The 22,654-nt window shown below is 42.5% G+C and overlaps 1 protein-coding gene across 3 annotated transcripts in view; it reads left to right on the forward strand.

The window, feature by feature from the left end:
• Positions 1 to 1,617, forward strand: part of NMRK1 (nicotinamide riboside kinase 1) — a 32,185-nt gene extending 30,568 nt beyond the window's left edge. For all 3 annotated transcript variants that reach the window (XM_025891488.2, XM_025891492.2, XM_073878069.1), the window contains one exon: positions 470 to 1,617. In XM_025891488.2, coding sequence (XP_025747273.1) covers positions 470 to 489 — 20 coding nt within the window. In that variant the 3' untranslated portion in view covers positions 490 to 1,617. The remainder of the gene's footprint in view (positions 1 to 469) is intronic.
• The last annotated feature ends 21,037 nt before the right edge of the window (positions 1,618 to 22,654 follow it).

The raw sequence follows: 22,654 nt of genomic DNA on the forward strand, positions 1-22,654 counted from the left end.
TGGCTGGGTGATAGACATTGGGGAGGGTATGTGCTACGGTGAGCGCTGTGAATTGTGTAAGACTGTTGAATCACAGACCTGTACTTCTGAAACAAATAACGCAACATATTTTAAGGAAAAAGAAAAAGAAGAAGATAGCAGGAGAGGAAGAATGAAGGGGAGTACGTCAGAGGGGGAGACGAACCAGGAGAGATGATGGACTCTGAAAAACAAACTGAGGGTTCTAGAGGGGAGGAGGGTAGGGGGATGGGTTAGCCTGGTGATGGGTATTAAAGAGGGCACATTCTGCATGGAGCACTGGGTGTTATGAACAAACAATCATGGAACACTACACCAAAACAAATGATGTAATATATGGTGATTAACATAACAATAAAAATTTAAAGAAAAGATTTACTGTTGATAGTGTGAAGATTTAACACAATGAGAATTGGAATTCTCTATTAATTTCTTTCTATTTGTTTCCAAGGTTTGCAAGTAACAACATAAAGATGGACTGCACTGAATCCTTCCTGGGATGAATTAGGAAACTCAAAGGAGTATATTTAAGAGCCTTAGCCAAGATACAATAAGTACTTTGGTATGATAACATCTGTTGGTTCGTTTGTTTGTGTTATCACACATGGTTTCCCCGACATGTGGAACGGTAAATCGTTATCCACACCACTGGACAGGAATTTACCTTAATGAGTTGTTCTTGCTCCAAGGAGTGCAGAGAGAGAGCATAGCTCACAATGAGTCAGTTCCTCTGGACCAGTGGTTGTCAAACTTCTCTGAGTGGGACCCAGAGTACCAAATAAGATTTACATCACAATCCAGTATATATGTAACCTATTGTGCTTGTATGTGTCTGTGTGTGTGTGTGCAGGTATATATGTATGTGATGTGTGTATATATATGCCTACCAAGTATCACAAAGCACTTAACCTTAGATTCAATGTGTGCTGATATTTTTCTATTTTTATAATATTCATTACCATCTAATACCAATGCCCATTTCCTGCAAATAAAGGCTTTAGCGGTCACATTGAATAAATCAACAATTTACTAGAGTGTCTTTTTTTGTGTGTGGGTTTTTTTTTTTTTTAAGATTTTATTTATTTATTTGACAGAGAGAGAGAGATAGTGAGAGCAGGAACACAAGCAGGGGGAGTGGGAGAGGGAGAAGCAGGCTTCCCGCCGAGCAGGGAGCCCGAGGCGGGACTTAATCCCAGGACCCTAGGATCATGACCTGAGCCAAAAACCGACTGAGCCACCCAGGCGCCCCTTTGTGTGTGTTTTGTTACTGTTTCTTACTATGGGTAAAACCACTGGATCATTGTGTCATTTGTGTTGATACTTTGTTATAATAGGGAGTATTTTATGTGTTTTATTGTTTCTGTCAAACCAATGGCCTAAAGTCACAGAAATCAGTTATGGTTACTTAAATGATAAGTAGTACCTTTCATTGAAAGGAACAGACAGGAGATCTGAATTGTATAATTTTTTGAGGCCTCTTTCAATGCTGGAATTTAAATTATCTGCTGTACTGATCAACCTCTTGTTTTTGTAACAAATAGATTGCTCCCAATCCTCTCAATCTGTACAAATATAAATATATTGTTACCTTAACTTTAACTGGTCTTTACAGACTCATTTGAGCAGCTGTCATTATTTCTGTAGCTCTAACTAGCTTGTACTCAGGGGGAATTAGGGAGGGGTTTTGGATCACACACACTTACACAACAAGCAAACAGCAACAAAAAAAACAAACCCTGAGCCCAAATGGCAGTTCTCCCATCTAACAGCTCTATGACTCTGATCAAATTGTGGGAAGTCTTTATTTTGAACTATTGGAAGTCTCTATTTCATATCAACAGTACTTAGTGTGGGTGTAGCGTAGAGTAAGGATTAAGTTCAGACACCTTAATACGGCCTCCAAGGCACTCCCTCAACTAGCTTCTGTGTGCCTCTCTATTCCCATTGCCCATTGCCCATCACTCAACCCATTGCTGTTCAGTGCCGTGACCTCCTCTCCTCAAACTTACCGGGATCCTTCCTGCCTCGTGATGGGCACACATGCTGTGCTGGATGCTCAGAGCAAACTTGCACACCCCTCCCCTCCAATCAGCCTGCCCCCCTGCCCCTCCTTCAGAGTGCCTTGACGTCCTACCTCAAGGAGAACTTCCCTCTGTAGATGCTCGCAAAGCTCCCCTACTTGTCCTCCAGAGCACTAATCACAATTGGATTTATACTACCAACGCTCATTTAGAATCGCTCATTTAGCGACAGTCTCTCCAGCTACAGAGAAGCTCCATGAACGCAGGTCTTGCCACTGTGACTGAGTTAAACACCCATCCCTGCGAACCAGCACACTGTCTAGCACATGATGAACACCCCAAAAAATATTGGGTACAAAAACAAATTCCTATTACGTCAAGAATGAATTCACATGCAACCGATATATTTTTTGAGTAGTAGCTTAAGCTCATCGGGGTTTTTGTTTGTTTTTTTACATAAGAAGAAAGTTCAAGGCAGGCAGTCCAGAGTTGGCACATGGTGTTGTCAGATTTAGGGGAAAAAACACAATTAGAGGACACACAGTTAAATTTGAATTTCAGATAAACTATAGTTATTTATAAATAACTTTAGTGTAAATAAGTCCCAAATACTACATATATAAGACTGTTGTTTTTCTGAAACTCAAATTTAATTGGGTGTCCTGTATTTTGTCCAGCACCTCTGCTTTTGCACAACTCAAAAATGTCAGAAAAAAAGCCAGGGTTGTCCATCCTTGGCCTGTGGTCCTATCACCAGGAGGTCACAGGAAGGCCTTGAAAGTTCCCAATGTCGTGTCAGCTATCAAAGCAGGAAGATGGGGGGGGGGGGCACAGATAGCCCATGCCTTCCAAAATCCCCCAATAGTGTCCCCAGCAGACTCAGATGTCTCTGGAGCCAGGACTGGCTCACATGGCCACTTCTCACTGCAAGGGAGGCAAGACAGAGACTGTCATGACAGATTTGAACCAATTATGATTCATTGTCTGGGGATGTTGCCATAAGAACAAAATCAAGCCTCTTTTAGCAAGGAAGGAGGAGGGAACAAGTGAGCAACCCAAAGTGCCTACCACAACCTTTAATCTGCCTACCCTTCCTGGCCATGATTTTATCAAGCTTGGATTGCTCTAATTCGAAATTACTGTTCTCAAAACAGTAGGAACTTTTTTTTTTAGAATAAAAGTCTAGGGATACCTGGGTGGCTCAGTCCATTGAGCGCCTGCTTTTGGCTCAGGTCATGATCCCAGGGTCCTGGGATGGAGGGAGCCTGCTTCTCCCTCTGCCTGCAGCTCGCCCTGCTTGTGCTCTCTGTCTCTGACAAATAGATTAAAAAATCTTGAAAACAAAAAGAATAAAATCTAGACGTATTTTTTAAACATCATTTCCAAGAATTCCTGAAATACCCTCTTCTCCCCAACCCTCACCCCCCCCACCCCCGAGGGATGTCCCTGCTGATTGAGGATCATTACACTTGACTTTTCCCCCCATTTCAGCATGCGAAACTAGGTCAGAGAAAGACTCTTTACCTTGAAGGGGAGATGAAAAGGCTTAAACGACATTAAAAATAGAAATAGTCAAATCCCTTTGAGAGGAAATAAGCATCTTTTTGCTTACTACTCTCAGTGAGAAATAAATCAGGAATTCAAAATGAAGACTACCTCATTTCTCATTTCTGGCAGTGCATTTTCACACCGCAGTTCGTCTTGCCCACACAGTTGATGAGACATTATATCTATTTCAAAAGGCAGATGCTCTTTATATATTGAAAGGAGCAAACCTGTTGACATCTCCACTCTGTGCATAAGTAGCTTCAATCCCTTTTAGGTGAATTTGTTGTAGGAAGACTTCATCGTACTTAATATCAAACAGAGGAAGGAATCACAAAGGAACTTTATACGGACTGTCACAGTAGAAGGTGAGACTCAAACCCAAGTTAACCTTTTAAGGCCATGCGCCTGGAAGTGCACAGAATCACAAAATGTTGGAGCAGGATCAGCTGGTCCAACCTTCTGTATTTCAGTATGGAAATTAAAACCGGAGCTGGTGATCTGCCCAACCCCATGCAGCTAGTTAGTGACGGGATGAGAGCCAGGTCACCATCCCCACACCACTCAAATAGGCACACACACACACACACATTTTTTAATTTCAAAGCAAGAAAGGGCAGAAAAGTCGTCTGCCAGACTACATCATCTGTCCTCTCTCCTTTGAAGACTGCAAATTGAGGAGCTTGGGAAGACAGGGGCTGAGGCAGGGAAACATGAAACTTTCTGCTCTGGGCTGTTGGAGCCTAGTCAAGGAGACAACCCTGCTCACAAGCAGTGGGAAGCTGATGTGTGCTCCATGCCGCTATCTGGCTGGGCTGACCTTAGGCTTGGGGCCCTAGCTGCTCTTCCAACAGTCCATCTGTGGTGGAGAGTTAGGGAAGAGCAAGGATATGGAAAAAATAGAACAGGCAGGGCGCCTGGGTGGCTCAGTTGGTTAAGCGACTGCCTTCGGCTCAGGTCATGATCCTGGAGTCCTGGGATCGAGTCCCACATCGGGCTCCCTGCTCAGTGGGGAGGCTGCTTCTCCCTCTGACCCTCTCCCCTCTCATGCTCTCTCTCACTTTCTCTCTCTCTCAAATAAATAAAATCTTAAAAAAAAAATAGAACAGGCATTGCACTCCTTTTTTTGCAAACCCACAGAAATAGATAGAAATGGCAATAGCAGGTTCAGGGATCTAATCAAGGGAGTGTGACCTGCAGATAAGAGAACATCAACTTTCTTACCAAAGTGAGCATATCTGCTAAGTGCATTCCCACGAGTCCAGAAACACGTCGTCAAGGCGAAAGTGGATATATAATAATATGCTCCCTGCACGCTTCCAGATCCCAAAGAGTTAGGTCACGTTCTTCAAGATTAAAAATTGAAACTAGGGGCGCCTGGGTGCCTCAGATGGTTAAGCGTCTGCCTTCGGCTTAGGTCATGATCTCAGGGTCCTGGGATCGAGTCTCACATTGGGCTCCTTGCTTAGCAAGGAGCCTGCTTGTCCCTCTGGCTGCCACTCCCCCTGCTTGTACTCTCCCTCCCTCTCTCTCTCTCTGGCAAATAAATAAATAAAATCTTAAAAAAAATCGAAACTAAAGCTCAGATAAAGAAATCTGTATTGACTCTTCCCTCCAAGCCTACACAAGATCCCAGAACTTATTGTTATCCCAGTGGTTTTCAAACCTTAGCATGTACCAGAATCACTTGGATAGCTTGTTAAAACAGACGGCTGGTCCCCAACTCCAGAGTTTCTGACCCAGTAAGCCTGGGATAAAGCCCTAGAATTTGCATTTCCAACAAGTTCCCATGTGATGCCGACAGTGCTGACCCAGGGACCACTTTCAGAACGACTGCTCTACAGAGGACCAACAGCAGCTTGCAGACCCAGGACAGGCCCTGCGGGCTGTTACTTGGACACTACCAGCCTGAAAGAATCAGTATTATCAGCCCCTAAAGATATTGCCAAATCACGCTCGCGCTAGTTACGGGTTTTATCACTCCAAATTCTTCCTTTTTGCCTCCTCTGTAAAAATTAATCTGGGCCCTTTACATTGTTTTTCCCTTCCCGGGGGGAATGATGTTAGGCTTTGTCAACAGAAGGTGCTGGAGAGACATGGCAGAAGAAAAGGGTTTTGCTTTTGGTTCTTGTGGGTTGGCAACTGTAGCCGAATACCTCTGGGGAGGCACCTCCCCACTGAGCCGCTTTTCCATGGCCCCCTAAAGGGAGGGTGGTTCCCAAAGTTCTAGAAGATGGATTTCTAGCAAGTTTTGTCAGCTTGACAACAGAGCTACTTTCCAGCCATTCCTGAGCCTTGGCAGTGCCGTCTCCAGTGAGGTTTGGCTCTCATTAGTGACCACATAAATATGAGGTTTTGAGAGGCAAAGTAACTACCCAAAGTTCCACGGCTCACGCTTGTTGGAACCAGGTTTTGGAACCCAAGCAGGGAGCTCTTAACCACCATACTGTACTGTCCTATAAGGCGTGTCCTAGAACGCTGTGACGCAGCTTGCTGTCGCCATTGCACTTGGCCTGCCATCACACCTGCAGGCTCTTGGTCGCCCACTTTATATACCACGAAAAGGCTTCATAGTTCGAAATCCAAGAACCAATCAACACAATAGTCAGCCGGCTGAGGAGTGCCTGGGATCTTCCACTACCCAATTCAAAACACCGTGTTCAGCACACTCCTTGAACTTACCTGCATGCGTGAGTTGCTGCTCTCTCTGGGCAAAAGACACACCCAGTGGGAACTCCGGTGGGACTTGCTCATCCTAATTTTCACTTTTTGTCCCTCTTCCTGTTTTACAAACTGGGGAGGTACAAAGGCATCAGAGATGGATGGCATCAGCCCTTGAAGCTATTTTGTTTAGATCTATGCTGATCTTCATGACTTCTCTATCTGGTCCAATCATACTAATAAACAGTATATAGATGCTTATTGGATTTTTCTGATTAAACAGTTATTTGCCTGACTTTTAAAGTTCTTAGGAAATAACCTAGCTTTAAGAAAAATACATTCAATAATAAAAATAGCTATCATCTTGGGGCGCCGGGGTGGCTCAGTCAGTTGAGCGGCAACTCTTGGTTTCAGCTCAGGTCATGATCTCAGGGTTGTGGGAGCTCAGGCTCTGAGCTCAGTGAGGAGTCTGCTTGTCCCTTTTCCTCTGCTCCATCCCCCCACCCCGCCCCCACGCTCAGGCACTTGCTCTTGCTCTCTATCTCTAAAATGAATAAATAAAATCTTTAAAAAAAATAGCAGTCACCTGTAGGGTGCTTACCATATACTCGACTGAGGACCTATTGCCTAGCTAGTCTACAGAAATAGAAGATTTATTTGATGGGAGAGTTGACATATATATTAGATAACCAAAGGTATTATTATTGCTTTTATTTATCTTTTTATTTACTTACTTATTGAGAGGGGGAGAGAGGAGGGGAGGAGGGGCAGAGGGAGAGAGAGAGAGAGAATCTTAAGCAGGCTCCACCCCCAGTGCAGAGCCCGCCATGGGGCTCGATCTCACGACCCTGAGATCATAACCTGAGCCGCAGTCAAGAGAGATGCCTAACCACCTCTGCCACCCAGCGTCCCCTGTTATTGCTTTTAGTAAACCACAAACAGCATGGAAAAGTAATCTTTACTTGCAGCTGGAAACCTTGACTCAAATCACATTTAGGCATATTTGTAAATCATAAGAGCATTTAGAAAGTTTGAGGTCTTTAGTAAAAGGGTTGATGTGTACAGCCTGAAAGTCAGTTATGTCTCCCAAACACGGTGAGGAGCGCAAAATGCTTCCCATGCCTGTCCTACCACATCCGTGAATTTTAGGCCAAGCTTAAGAAGTATTACCCCACTTGACAACAAAGGAAAATGAGGTGCCAAGTTCCTTGAGGCCACCAAAGGAGTCTGCATTGGAGCCAGATTTTTTTTTTTGAAGATTTTATTTATTTATTTGACAGAGAGAGATAGTGAGAGCAGGAACACAAGCCGGGGGAGTGGGAGAGGGAGAAGCGGGCTTCCCGCGGAGCAGGGAGCCCGGAGCAGGGAGCCCGACGCGGGTCTCGATCCCAGGACCCTGGGATCATGACCTGAGCCAAAGGCAGACGTTTAATGACTGAGCCACCCAGGCGCCCCCGGAGCCAGATTTTTAATAAAAGTCAAACAAAGTTAGACAATCCCAGAGAAATGGATTTATTTCTGTATAAATTGTGAACTTGATTTCTTTTCCAATCCCATATACTTTCTTCTGTCCTCTCTTTTTTTTCTTTCTTTCCAACGGGCTTGTAATGAAGTGCTCACCAGAGCAAAAAGCAACTCATGCTGAGGGCACAGTAAGTGTGGGCTTACGGTGACAGGGTCCTCTGGCTTTTGGGGAGTTCCATGCCGCCAGAGATGAAGACAAGTCAAGGATGCAGCTCACGGCAAAAGTGGCAGCCGTGGCTGGTCATGCTGAACCGTGAAGCAGCCAAATGGAAAGCATGTGGGACTGTGAGTAGGAAAACCTAGGTTTTCATTCCAACTCTGATGCTTGGCCATGGGCATGCCATTTAACTTCTCTGAGCCCAAGGAATCGAAGCCTCTCTCAAAACTGAAATTCTTAATACTGACCTTGTGGTATTTGGTGAAAAGGGTTAATGAATATAAAGCACCCAGTCAAATGCCTGGCACTTGGTGGGTGTTCACTATTATTAGCTCCATCTTTCAGTCCCAACCCTCTTGACTCCATCCTATAAACCTAAGATTGTTCTTAAGATCAAATAAGGTGTTAGAAAATTGTGTGATAGAATCTAAAGGGCTTTGCAAATGTTAAAATGTTATTATGACAGATGAAAACCCATGCTTAGAGGCAAGTCACACATAACCCTTGTGTTGTTTTTTTTTAATTATTATTCTTTCCCCTTCAAGACCTCATTCGATACCCATTTTAATCCTTTTGCCCTATAAAAAATGAATGGAACATATGGTATGTTTGCTCTGGGCCTGAAACTCTATATAAGGGTCTTCAGCCTTTGTAACAACAGATGATCTGACCTACGAGTACCATCCCCCTTCTCCTCCTCAAAGAAACCTTAACCCCAGCCATAATATTGGATCAAGCTGTTTCTGCCTTGCTCTCTTAGATTACTTGATCTCGGGAAAACCAGCCAACATATGGTGAGAATATTCAAGCAGCCCTGTGCAAAAGCCCATGTGGCAAAGAGTAGGACCGCCTGCCAATAGCCAGCACCAGCTTGCCACCCATGTAACTGAGCCACCCTGGAAATGGGTCTTCCAACACCAGTCAAGCCTTTAGGTGACTAAAGCCTGACCGACACCTTGATTTCAACTTGGTGAGGGACTCCGAGGCAGAACCACCAGCTAAGCCACTCCTAAAATCCCCATCCACTGTAACTGTACAAGGTCACTGTGTTTTAAGCTGCTACATTTGGGGTAATTGGGTGATTTGTTATGCAACATAGATCATAATATACAACCCACTCCAAATCGTCAGCTGAGGCTGATTTGTTTTGCATTTCTGCCACTTCCAACCAAAGGCATTTTGAATAATCGATCTGAATCACTCGGGATGGGTCCTGGGCATCTGCATTTTTTTAAAGCTGTATGATGTGAAGTTAAAAACCTCTGTTTTATTGGGAAGTATCAGCTAAAATGCATTCTTTCCTGTATGATGCACTGTAAGAGTTAGGACTAGCTTTTAGGCCATTGGAGACTCAGGGGCACATCCCCATCTTTAGGAAAATCTGGTTTTCTTCTCCCCTCTATCTCTAACGTAGAAATGAACAAGAAAGATTCATCTTCACTACTTTCCTCTTGAATTTCCCTTTTGGCTTCACTTTTTTGACTTCAGAACAAAGCCAGTTTATATGAAACACTCCTTGGCCATGGGAAAATTTGCAATGGCTCCCATCACATTCTGTTGCAAACCCTCCTTTGCCCCTGACTCGGATGTACTGACTCTTCCATGCAGTGTTCCACAAATATTTGTCAAGTACATATGAAAATGCTGTTTTACCTGGAGAAAATGAGAGTCGTGATGAGATGCTGACACTTCTGTCTCACTCAAACATACACACCAAAGATGCTGAATTTCCAAACCCAAAACTTGAAAACAAGAGTAAAAGCATGGCTGAGCATCTCCTCATTCTTTCTGTATCTTTTTTTCCACAGACATTCAAACAGCCTCTTATAGCAGACACATGCCAGCAAATTATTATTTTTTAAATCTTAAGAAATCTGAATTACAGGGGCGCCTGGGTGGCTCAGTTGGTCGAGTGACTGCCTTCGGCTCGGGTCATGATCCTGGAGTCCTGGGATCGAGTCCCACATCGGGCTCCCCGCTCAGCGGGGAGTCTGCTTCTCCCTCTGACCCTTCCTTCTCTCCCTCTCTCATTCTGTCTCTCAAATAAATAAATAAAATCTAAAAAAAAAAAAAAAGAAATCTGAATTACAAAGACTTTGGCCACCAACTGCGAGTGGCATCGACCATCGCCCTGTTATCCTGATATCCTAGTAATTATCCTCAGTTCCTCTTCTCACTTCACTTAAGGAAACAGCTCCCAAATCCTATTAGCTTCACTTCAGAAATTCCATCTTCAGACGTTCATCCCCACCCCTATAGCCATAGCCTTTGTTCAGGCTACCTTCACCCATCATCTCTTAACCAGGGCCTTGACCACAAGCTCCCTCCACTCCAACTCATTCTGCACCCAGCTGCCAGAGTCATCCTTCCAAATTGTAAGTTGTATCATGCCACGCCCTTGATGAAAAACTCCGTGACGTCACGTACGAAAGGGTACGTTCCCTTCTCTGGTATTCTTGCCAGAGTTGCAGAGCTGCAATCTCATCGTGAGAAAACACTAAATAAGCCCAGCTGAGGGACATTCTATGAAACAAATGGTTAGTATTCACCACAGTGTCAAGATTATGACAGAAAAAGACTAAGGAGCTGTCCCAGACTGGTGAAGGCAAAGGAGACCTGACGACTAAATGTAATGCCAGATCCCGGATTGGCTTCTGGAACACTAAATAGACATGAGTAGAAAAACTGGTGAAGTGTAAATAAATACCTGTAGTTAATGCTGCTATACCAACTTCTTTGTTTTGACCATTATGCAAGATGTTGAAATTAGAGAAAGCTGAATGAAAACTATATGAAATTGGTCTACCCTACTCTTACAACCTTTCTAAAGTCTGAAATTAGGGATGCCTGGGTGCTTCAGTCGGTTAAGCATCTGCTTTCGGCTCAGGTCATGATCCCAGGATCCTGGGATCAAGTCCCGCCTCAGGCTCCTTGCTCAGCAGGGAGTCTGCTTCTCCCTCTCCCTCAGCCGCTCCCCCCTGCTTGTGCTCTCTCTCTCTATGACAAATAGATAAATACAATCTTTCTTTAAAAATGGAGTCTAAAATCATTTCAAAAGGTGGGTGGAAAGGAGACAGGGCTGCCAGGAGAGTGCCATTGCGTCAAATTCCAATCAACTATATAGGCTTAGTGAAGTGTGAGATGCGGTCGGTGGGCGGTGGGCGGGGTGGGGGGGGCGTATCAATGCATGCCTGGCAGGTACCATGGGATGAGATATGAACTTATAAGATCACTCACCAGCTCTCCAAATACACATATAGTCAGAGCTTCCCACAGGGCTAAATGTGGTTGGACTCTTTAGAAAATACAATCCCTCGTGCAAGCCAGTTACTTCATCTGGTGCTCAGCTGAAGAAACAGTTCCTGTACTAGGAGAAAGTGATTGCACTGCTTTATGGAATGTGGCAGAAAATACCTCCCAGCTTCCATCTGCCCCTTCTTCTTCAGCAATACACCTCCTGGTCTTCCAGCTGGAACATTGAACCTGGCTAAAAGAAATTGAAGAGTTTCTCTATTTGTTTGGAAAAGAGTATACCGTGGTAATGAAAACCAGAGCTTTGGGGTTCATCAAATAGAGCAGAATCAAACTTAGCTGTGTGATTGTCCATCTTGAGGCTTAGTCACATTGTCTGTGAAACAGAGTGATAATGATAAACTTACCTTATAAAATTGCTGTGACTATTAAATTTTTTAACTCATGGGGCGCCTGGGTGGCTCAGTTGGTTGGGCGACTGCCTTCGGCTCAGGTCATGATCCTGGAGTCCCGGGATCGAGTCCCGCATCGGGCTCCCTGCTCGGCAGGGAGTCTGCTTCTCCCTCTGACCCTCCCCCCTCTCATGTGCTTGCTGTCTCTCTCATTCTCTCTGTCTCAAATAAATAAATAAAATCTTTAAATAAATAAATTTTTTAACCCATGCAAATGCTTTTCATTGAGCATAGTAATCTGGCACAGGATATGTGCTCCGTTAAATATTAGCTATTATTTAAAAGCAAAAAGAAAAAAACACTGAAATCTGTAGCAGTAGAAGGTTCGTGATGAGACGTTCACCTATAACTCTGATTGCACACCCCATTAACCCAGTACTCAATAGTTTTGAAATTGTGAACTTGTACTCAGCTTTCTTTTCCCGAGCTAGACTTCACTCCTTGGGGGATTCTCACAGTCTCTGTATTCTATCATCCAAATCATTGAATCTCTCCAGTTTCCTAAACTGGAGGAGAATCCATCCTCCGTTCTAGTGAGCAGAGAAGGGAACCTGGAAAGGAAGGTGAATCTCATTGCCTGAGTGCTACTGTCAGGCCTCTTCCTAATCATGAGATAGCTTTACCTGATGCACTTGTCATCTTTCCTTCCTTCTTCTTTTCCTTATGTCTACATATAATTGGTACCCCTATTAAATAGCCATAATTACTAAGATTAGATAGATATGCTTTTATTTTTAAACAGCTGGGAATTATAAATAAGAATTTCAGAATTCATATGTATTCATAGGAATTCATGAATATATATATATGTATCACATCTTTTTAAAAATTATTTATTTATTTATTTGCGAGAGCGAGAATGAGAGAGAGAGAGAGCACATGAGAGGGGGGAGGGTCAGAGGGAGAAGCAGACAGCTCGCTGAGCGGGGAGCCCGATGTGGGACTCGATCCTGAGACTCCAGGATCATGACCTGAGCTGAAGGCAGTCGCTCAACCAACTGAGCCACCCAGGCGCCCTGTATCATGTCTTTTTAATCTATTCATCCACTGGAGAACACTTAGGTTGTTTTCTTGTCTTAGCTATTATGAATAATACTGCAATGAACATGGGAGTGTAGATATCTCTTCAATAACTTGTTTTCATTTCCTCTGAGGGAAAAAAAGACTTTCAGTTGAATTAGAGCACCATTGTAATAGTTGCCTTTAAAAAAAAAAAAATCCAAAGTTGGGCGCCTGAGTGGCTCAGTCGTTAAGCGTCTGCCTTCAGCTCAGGTCATGATCCCAGGGTCCTGGGATCGAGCCCCGCATCGGGCTCCCTCTCCGTGGGAAGCCTGCTTCTCCCTCTCCCACTCCCCCTGCTTGTGTTCCCTCTCTCGCTGTGTCTGTCTCTGTCAAATAAATAAATAAAGTCTTTAAAAAAAATCCAAAGTACACGTACAGTCTAAGAATATGTGTTTTCAACCTGAAAGTGAGAAATGAGGACATTATTACTGACAAGCAGGGCTGGCTTACATAAACTAAGCGTGAATTAGGGTATCCGCAAGTAAATTTCTTTCTTTCTTTTTTTTAAAGATTTTATTTATTTATTTATTTATTTGAGAGAGAGAGAGAATGAGAGAGAGAGAGAGCACATGAGAGGGGGAAGGGTCAGAGGGAGAAGCAGACTCCCCGCTGAGCAGGGAGCCTGATGCGGGACTTGATCGCAGGACTCCAGGATCATGACCTGAGCCGAAAGCAGTCGCTTAACCAACTGAGCCACCCAGGTGCCCTCAGCAAGTAAACTTCTAATGAGAGCAAACTGTAAAATGATATTTGTGATTGTAGACAAATATCACGGCATCGTCATGTGACACATCATGACTGTTGGACTTCTTATGCTTATTCTATCGTTTTCTATTTTAATGTGGAATCGCGCGTGATGGTGGAGGTGGGGTACCATGGTTTCCCAGTACTTAGGATCTCTAGCAATTTTTATCCAGCCTGCTGATGGAAATCACAGGATAAGAGAAAAGATTGTGGGGCGGGGGTATTGGGAGGAGGAAAAATCCACTCTCTTTATAAATTTCTCTTAGTGATATCTTTGTAGCTTTAGCTACAACCATCGTCATCTTCTTTGATTCTTCTCTATTCATCCCCTATATTCAACTCTGCCTTTTTTTTCCTTTGAAATTATGATCTGAATTTACCTTCCTCTCTTTCCTTCACTATTACTGTCTAGCATAAATCTTTATCGAGTCATTTCAGGATTACTTGAACAATCTCCTCATCTGGTCTTCCTGACAGTGGTTTATCCCCTGGCTCTTGTCCGATTAATCCTCCCATAATACTACTTTCATTGTATCACTCTACTGCTTCAGAATCTAAAATGAATCTCTGTTGCTGAGTGACTCATCCAAACTCTTCTGTCTGACTTTGAAAGCTTCTAACAATTTTATACCACCTGAATTATTGCAATTTATTGCCCTCTGTTTCTTTATGTGGATTATCATCAGACTGGTCTTTGCCTTTCCTTCCACTTTACTCATGCTGTTTTTTCCCCCGGGACACCAAAAGATTTGTATACATTCCCATCCAGAAATAACTTTGCCTTTTGGGGACATCACCTAGAATTTCCTTTGAGAAACATCAAACCCATCAAGTCCACAGTTTTGGAAGTGGCTGACGCCACAGCCAGTTCTGGGGTAGACATGTGACCCTGGCTAATCAGAAAACCACAACCCCTTGGTCACAGCAGCTGATTCAATGTAGAACACATGACCCAAGCTGTCCAGTGAGACCCGGGCCCAGATCTTTTGTTGGAACCTTTCAAAAAGAGTAGTACTTAGCAAAGTACAGTACAGTACAAGAAACAGCCACTAACAGATTCCTGAGGATATAGTTTGAGCTTCTAGATCTACTTATGCCTGATCTTTTCAGTAATAAGAAACAATAAATCCTTCTTTCTGTTTGGCTTAAGCCAATTTGAATTTGTTTGCAAAGAGCATTCCCACCTCTTTACCTCTTCAAGTTAAATTCATCCTTTGAGATCTACCTCTCATGCCACTTTTGAACTGTCCTTCCATTTCCTTAATTCCCATTACACCTTACTTCATCTATACTACATTAACACTAAATCATCCCAGTTGTGCAGTATTTTCTAGTTTTGCTCCCCTGCTGTACTTAAAAGCTTGGACCATGAATTACATTCCTCTTGTGTCCACCACCCTGAAGAATCTTTCACACATAAGATGCAGACTGACTGATAACTTCTTGATTAAATTACTTTGCTCTAGGAAGTCAACAGTCAGAATCTCAAAGAGTAAATGAAAAGTGGGCAAATTGTTGCCAATCAGAGCCCTGCTCTGTGGATAATTCTGTTCCCATCTTCCTGATTATGGAATCATGGTTATATATGGGAGGAAGAGAAGAAGAGAATGCTTATCAGTGACCTTGGTATAAAGTCACACTTTGCACCACCTTCTGAAGCTATCTGTTCAGGCCTTTGGAGGGGCCCCATAACACCTACCCGTTCTAGAATGTGGGTTTGGTTTTTATTCAGGAATAGTAAAACCAATAAATCAGGAGGTGACTGCCACTGAAAAGATAGTTACTCACAGTTCCCAAGAGGAGGGGGCACACCACACCATGCAGGACCACATGGGGAAGCACAGCGGGGGTTCTGCAGATAAAAAGAGCAAGGGGAAAGTCTATCACGGTCTCCAAAGGAAAGGCAAGGCAAGCAAAGCAAGGCAGAGTAAGCAGGTTCAGAATCGGCTAGTTTGAATAATTTCAGCGGGCTCTAGGGTGTACAGGCAGTCCCAAATTATCTGGTTCCTGGTCCTGGATTGACTAGGGGAGGGGAATATTGGTTTAGTGTGTAAGAGTTTGATAAAGGAGACAGTTGGGGAGATGTGGGTTCTGGACTTGTCAGTTTGCATATGAAAGGTTCTAGAGAGTTATTTGTGGTCTCTGGGAATTAGCTAGCCCTGCAGGGGCAGTCTAGCCCCAGTCGATGAGGTCCTGGATGGCAGAGTATCACGAAACCCAGAAAATAAGAACATATAGTTGACCCACACCCTTCTTTTCCACCCGAGTTCAGAACACATTGAACAATAAGACAAAGGAGAGGCAGATGGTGGACAAAATAGCCCCTCTATTACTGAGAAAGCCTACATGTGAGAATGTGACTTAATGTGAGAGTCAAACAGGCCTTCTAATCCCATCCAGAATTAGTCAGACTTACTCATGTGGTCAAAGGCAGCATTGGATCAGGACACCTTTCCCAAGTGGGAAGAAGTTTACAGCATGAGCAACAGAGAAGAAATTGTGCTTACTGCCAGCAAATTTACTTCCAAGATGGGGGGGAGAAATCAGGTCAGGAGATGAGTCAAGCACACCCAGTTTATTCTTCCCAAATGTATCAATCAGACAAGACAACCCACCTTGCCCAGGCAGAGTGAGTAGAGTAGGGAATGTCAAGGGGATATTGCTTGACTAAACTCCCTTTTCATGGAGGGACACAAAAACCAGATTTTTCTAGAGATCTAGGAAGACTGAAATTTTGGCACTTTCATAACCATGATTCCAGCTTCGTGTTTTATATTTTAAAGCAGAAGGTTCAGCTAGTTGATACTACAGGTTGATTCAATTCCCCCACCTCACACCCCAGAATTAGCAGCATCTGCGTGGCTGCTAAGTCAACTTTCAGACTCTTGGTGTTTTGGAAATATCCCGCTTATGGCTCTTGGTTGTATTCTGTCTCACTTACTTCCACTCCTTTTGATAAAAACAGGGAAAGGGCCAACAGGTCCAGACACTGGGAAACTGTCATCTGGTAGATCAATAAAGAATGACCTAGAGATAATGTTCGAGGCCCCCAAGGACCTTAAGATGGTGTGGAAAAAAAGGGAAGAATTCATTATGGCAACATACATGTTTATTCGCAACATTTATTCATCTATAACAGGACAAGAAAACTATGTTCCACTGTCTAAATCTAGCCAGTCACCTGTTTTTTCTTTTAAATAAGGATTTACGGGAACACAGAAACACCCATCCCCTTACGTGTTCTGTGTGACTGTTTGCATGCTATAACAGCAGAGTTGAGTAGTTGTGATAGAGCTTATGGCCTGCAAAGCCAAAAATATTTACTATCTGGTTCTCTGTAGAAGTTTGCCAACATTTGCTCTATATATGCTCATTGAATGCTTATAGATTTACCTACACATCCTGGGAGCAGGGCCAGTCTGTGCCTTAAATGAGCTATATATATATATAGTCTTTATTTATGTCTTTTATTTTTTAATTTTTAAAAAAATTTTTAAGGGCGCCTGGGTGGCTCAGTTGGTTGAGTGACTGCCTTCGGCTCAGGTCATGATCCTGGAGTCCCTGGATCGAGTCCCGCATCAGGCTCCCCGCTCAGCGGGGAGTCTGCTTCTCCCTCTGACCCTCCCCCCTCTCATGTGCTCTCTCTCTCTCACTCTCTCTGTCTCAAATAAATAAATAAAATCTTTAAAAAAAATTTTTTTTAATTTAAATTCAATAAGCCAACACTAGGGAGCCAGATATTTTAAAAATTACTTATAAAGCAGTGTGAGAAACACAGAACCAGAGGAAGGAGAACTCTGAAGTTGTAAAGGAAGGAATGACTTTTGGGGGTGATAAGGTGAGGGATAGGAGGTGACTCCTGGGACATGACAGGAAAGACTGCCTTTTGCCTACTGGGAAGGATGTTATGTTATGCTCAATAACTTAGAATTTATCTGAAGGGTAGTGGAACACCACTGAGGGATTTGAACCAGAAAAGCAACATTATCAATTTACTTTTGGAAAAGAAAATTATTTATTGAAAAAAGAATCATATGAAATCTCTCCTATATCTAATACACAGGAGGGAAGTCTGAAGGCTGGCAGATAAGTTAGAAGTATTGCAATAGATCAGATTTTTTTACCTAAGCCAAGGCCTGCCCCAAATAATTTTTATGTAAGCCTATTTATTAGCAAGTAAAGTACACATCAGGGTTTCATTTGGCATAGAGCATAGAGTGCAATAAAGTAAACTGAAGCCAAACATTAATTATAGGCACATGTTATGCTTCTAACGTGGGTATATATTAAATCAGCGAGGATTCATTCCTTAGAGAGGATTTCTGTCATCCCTGCTCTATTCTTTTTTTTTTCTGTTTACACATGAAGATGAAGTTATTATCAGTTACCCTCCCTGCAAACTCCCCCCTCCCCATCTCCACCCCACCTTCCACCTTTCTTCTTGATAAGAGATAAGAGGCCTGAGTGGTTTAAGGATCAGGTATGTGTTTCAGGATTATGAAGAGGATATTAACTAGTCTAAGCCTGTCAGTTAATTCTGTGTCCTTTGCCTATGGTCATTTTAGAAATGGGAATGTGATGCACTAATGGGAAGTCGTTGGGAGGCTCCCAGGAACGGTGTACCTACCGAAGAAAAGGGACGGGGGAGGAAACAGACTATCTGCTTTGCTAGCTTTGGTGTGATGCCTGGAACTGTGGCAACCATCTTGATTGTGAGGGACTACACTAACCTACTGAAAATAGCAGCGTGAAGGATGGCAGGGACTGGGTTGATGATATGGAGGACTCAACCTGGAGCTGTCTTACTTGGAACTTCATGTTATTTAAGACAGGAAATGTCCTTATTACTGAAGCTTCTTTTAGTTGGGTGTTCTGCTCATTCTGGCGTAGGCTCCCAGAGAGAAAGACACGTATGAGCTTTTGATTTATCAGCAAAAGGATTCATAGATACATGTTCTGTGTTGTTTCTAAAGCAGTACTTGTCAAATTTTAATGTGCCTATGAATCACCTGGGGTCCTTGTTTAAAGGCAGATTCAGATTCAGGAGATATTACATTTCTTTTTTTTTTTTTTTTTTTAAAGATTTTATTTATTTATTTTAGAGAGAGAGAATGAGAGAGAGCACGAGAGGGAAGAGGGTTAGAGGGAGAAGCAGACTCCCCGCTGAGCAGGGAGCCCGATGTGGGACTCGATCCAGGGACTCCAGGATCATGACCTGAGCCGAAGGCAGTCGCTTAACCAACTGAGCCACCCAGGCGCCCAGGAGATATTACATTTCTGAGAAACTCCCAGGAGACTGGATGATACTGGTGCAAGGGCCACACCTTTGAGTAGCAAATGTAGGCAATAGGTGTAGCTCACTGAAGGGTAGACCATGGGAAAACCTCCCAGAAACTGATAGAGGACTTTTAAAGGGAGAGCCAGGAGTCATGGTGTAATAGTGATTCTGATCATTCAAATAGAATAGGCTGATACTATGTCTTCTTAATAATTTCAGAAAAGTTAAGGGACAAATGGTGAAACAAGGACAAGCTTTTAGAGACTGTCTGGGCAGAGAAGAGAGACATAGAAAGTGTCTTTCTTAAGAGGTCCCCAGACAAAGCACAAATCCATGGTTCTGGCAAGGCTTTCAGATGACTGCAGAGGCCTTTCGCCCTGAAAATTTGGTGGCATTCCTATCTTCATCACGGTAGGTAATTTAAACCAACAACAACAACCAAATCTATGAAATAAGTGTCAGGAAGCCCAAACGAACTCTGATTTTTCCTCCCGTGATTACTACTTTGATGCTTTTTTAAAATTTTTTTTAAAGATTTTATTTATTTATTTGAGAGAGAGTGAATGAGAGACAGAGAGCATGAGAGGGAGGAGGCTCAGAGGGAGAAGCAGACTCCCAGCTGAGCCAGATGCTGGACTCAATCCCGGGACTCCAGGATCATGACCTGAGCCAAAGGCAGTTGCTTAACCAACTGAGCCACCCAGGCGCCCCCCTACTTTGATGCTTTCTTTGGAAGTAATAGCTATATAATTCTTCCCAAATGTTTTTGGGGGGTACATTTGTTTGGCTGGTACCTTAATCATGCATGAGTATGCTTATAGGGTAACTGGACCCTAGATTTTAGGATGGGAAAGCTTGGAATAATGTCAGTTCAAAGCATCTCTTTAATTTGAAATGTTCCCCAAAGGCAGCAACAAAAAAGATTTAGAGCTTGTGGGATGGGAAGATAACTTTGTAAGGACTATTTTGTGTTCTTGGGAAGAAATCGTGACTCCTAGCAGTAGATAATCTATGATATATTTTGTAAACCAACTACCACTTGGAATTTACATAAAAATCCATTTTACTTTACTTTTTATTTCAAAAAAATTAATAATAGCAATAGAATTTTCATCCCAATTTTGAGAATAACTATGGGGAACATTAAAAAAATGTGCACACAAATATTACAATTGGCTCCTGGTTCCTGTGATTAACAATATAAGGAATCACAAAAAATACAAGGAAACCATTTATAGGAGTCATATCTCTAGTTTTATAGGGGAGAGTGTGCTTGTTATTTTAAGACCAAGTGATGGTATACTTTGTCTAGATCTAGCTATTAGAAGAAAGAATACAAAGGCAAAACAAGCTAGTTCTGAGACAAAGACTGGACTCATAAAGAGCAGAATTAATAGAGGAATTCCAAGAATAAAAATTATAAATCCTAGAATAAGGATCATTAGTATATGGGAACTCTGTTAGTGAGCCAAGGAAGTCCCAAGTGGCCTTTTCCTTTTTCCATGAGATCCTTAGGTCAATAGCAGTTTGAGTCTGTGTGATATAAAATCAAGATATTTCACATAAAGAGTAAGAAATATTTTGTCTCCACAAACATATTCCTGGGGCAATCTAGTCTCTCAATTCGGGTTAGCAAAATCTGTCTCTCTTCCTGCCCACCTAGAATGTTAAATCTCTGTAAATCATTATTTGCAAGTTAATAAGGTTTTCCAAAGTAAAGGGACTTCATGAAACTTGTCTAAGGAGAAACAAGACCAACTTCACTACAGGCAGTAGATTCAGTAGTTAATAGTTTTGGGGGGCTTTGTAGACTTGTTTCCAAATCAGGGCTTTCCCATCTAATAGCTGCATGACTTGGATAGAGTCACTTGAAGTCTTTATAGTGTTCTCATCTGTTTCTTTTAAAAGGATGGCAATGCTATTGTATTAAGTTATATGCAATTATATATGTGCAGTGTTTAGCATGGTATTGGTAGTTATAAATTCACTTATTTGTTTCACAAAGTGGTTATAGAAAAATCTTTATATGCCAGACACTGTACCAGATGTTGGGGATCTGGGCATGAACAAAACAAATATGCCTCCCACCCTCAAAGGAGTTTTACCTCAAAGTAGGTAAAGCAGCTGATCAAAAGGCAAGCCAATATAATATATAAATATAAACTTCCAATGAAATACCTTCTCATTGTATAAGTATAATCCTCTCTACTTAGGCTTAGTAGATGAGTAGGTCCGCAGATTTCTGAGCCTGTATTTTCAAACATTCAATTGTTATGAAACCAACCTGAGAATAATGAGGGAGTAACTTCAATGACACACTAGGACAACTAAGGGATGCTTTCGTTAACCATTTTACCAAAAGCAGGAAAGGAAGTTTGGACTCTGTTCAGATAATAGAGTATGGAATTTCCTTCTTTCAATTCATTGTGTTTATCCACTGTATACTTCAGTGGAAGGTCAGCTTTGGAAATGGTATACAGGAATTCCATGCTGGATCCCAAGGTATTTAAAAAAATAGTTTAATAGGCAAATTGAGAGCAGAAGAAAACAACTAAATATAGATAACTGCAGCTAAGGGACACCTGGGTGGCTCAGTGGGTTAAGTGTGTGCCTTTGGCTCAGGTCATGATCCCAAGGTCCTGGGATGGAGTCCCACATCTGGCTCCTTGCTCAGCAGAGGGCCAGCTTCCCCTCTGCCTGTTGCTCCCCCCTGCTTGTGCCCGCTTGCTCCCTGACAGATAAATAAAATCTCAAAAAAAAAAAAACCCTGCGGATATAAAAATTGCTGACTGACGGCTTTTTCTTTTTGAAGAAGAAAACTGCTTGAAATCGAAGGATATTGCCTGTTAAATTATTTTTGAATCATAGAATGTTAGAACTAGAAGGATCTTTTAAGAACAGTTGTCCAATTGTTTCATTTTATAGATCAGGACAAAGTCCAGGGAAGTTAAGTGATGTCCCTGAGGTCATATACCTACTCAAGTCAGTGTCAACATTATAACCCAGACCTCCTAAGCCAGATTCGATGTTTTGGCTCCTTGTCACTTGGACCCAGTCAACCAGCGTTGACTACACTGTTGATTTGTGACACGTAGATAGTCATTCTCGCAGTTACATAGATTAGCCCTCTAAAACCACCTCATTCCACTTTCCTGCATGCCTTCCTCTATTTTAGAGGTTAGAAAGCCAAAAAGCACATGCTCCACACTCCTTTGTAACTAAGATTCTAACTTGGAAGGCAGATGTGAGCATGAGTTGGGTGTGGCCGTGAATGGGGAAATTTGATCTTATGGCAGAAGCATTTGTTTTTGTTTTCAGGGTAATTGTAGCACAGGCTTTGTTATCTGTATTTGGTCCTTAACATTATAAGTGATGAATGATGGGCAGTAGTTGGATTAGTGTCCATTGAAACACTTTCCCTTGGAACAACAGGTATAGCATTATGTTATTTCTATATGACATTCAAGCTGGGTTGCCACATTTTCCTAAAAATTTTGTGTGCCAGCATTTTAATAAATCATTTTCTGCTTCAAATAGCTAGAATGGATTCTGTTGTGTGCAGCTAAGAAATCTGACTCGGGTTGAGTAGCTTCCAACAGAATCTTAGTGATAAAAGATAGTCCTTTAGCAGATTCATAATTGAGAAGAAAATTGAAATTAAGCAAATTAAGTCTGAAAGCCTGAGACTAGGGCATTGATGATATACGTCCAGGTCTGAGTCTGACAGGCTTAGAACCAAGAGCTCTGATGTCCAAGGGTGGGAGAAGCTGATTGTTTCAGCTCAGGAAAATTCACCCTTCTTCTGTTTTTTCGTTCTACTCAGTCCCCCAAAGGATTGGATGATGCCCACCTGCATTGGTGAGAATGATCTTCTTTATTCAGGCTACTGATTCATATGCTAATCTGTTATCGAGACACCCAGAAATAATGTTTTACCAGC

The sequence above is a fragment of the Callorhinus ursinus genome, unplaced genomic scaffold (genome assembly GCF_003265705.2).
Source record: "Callorhinus ursinus isolate GAN/ISIS: 27379988/994484 unplaced genomic scaffold, GSC_fseal_2.0 scaffold28, whole genome shotgun sequence".
Classification (NCBI taxonomy): Eukaryota; Metazoa; Chordata; class Mammalia; order Carnivora; family Otariidae; genus Callorhinus; species Callorhinus ursinus.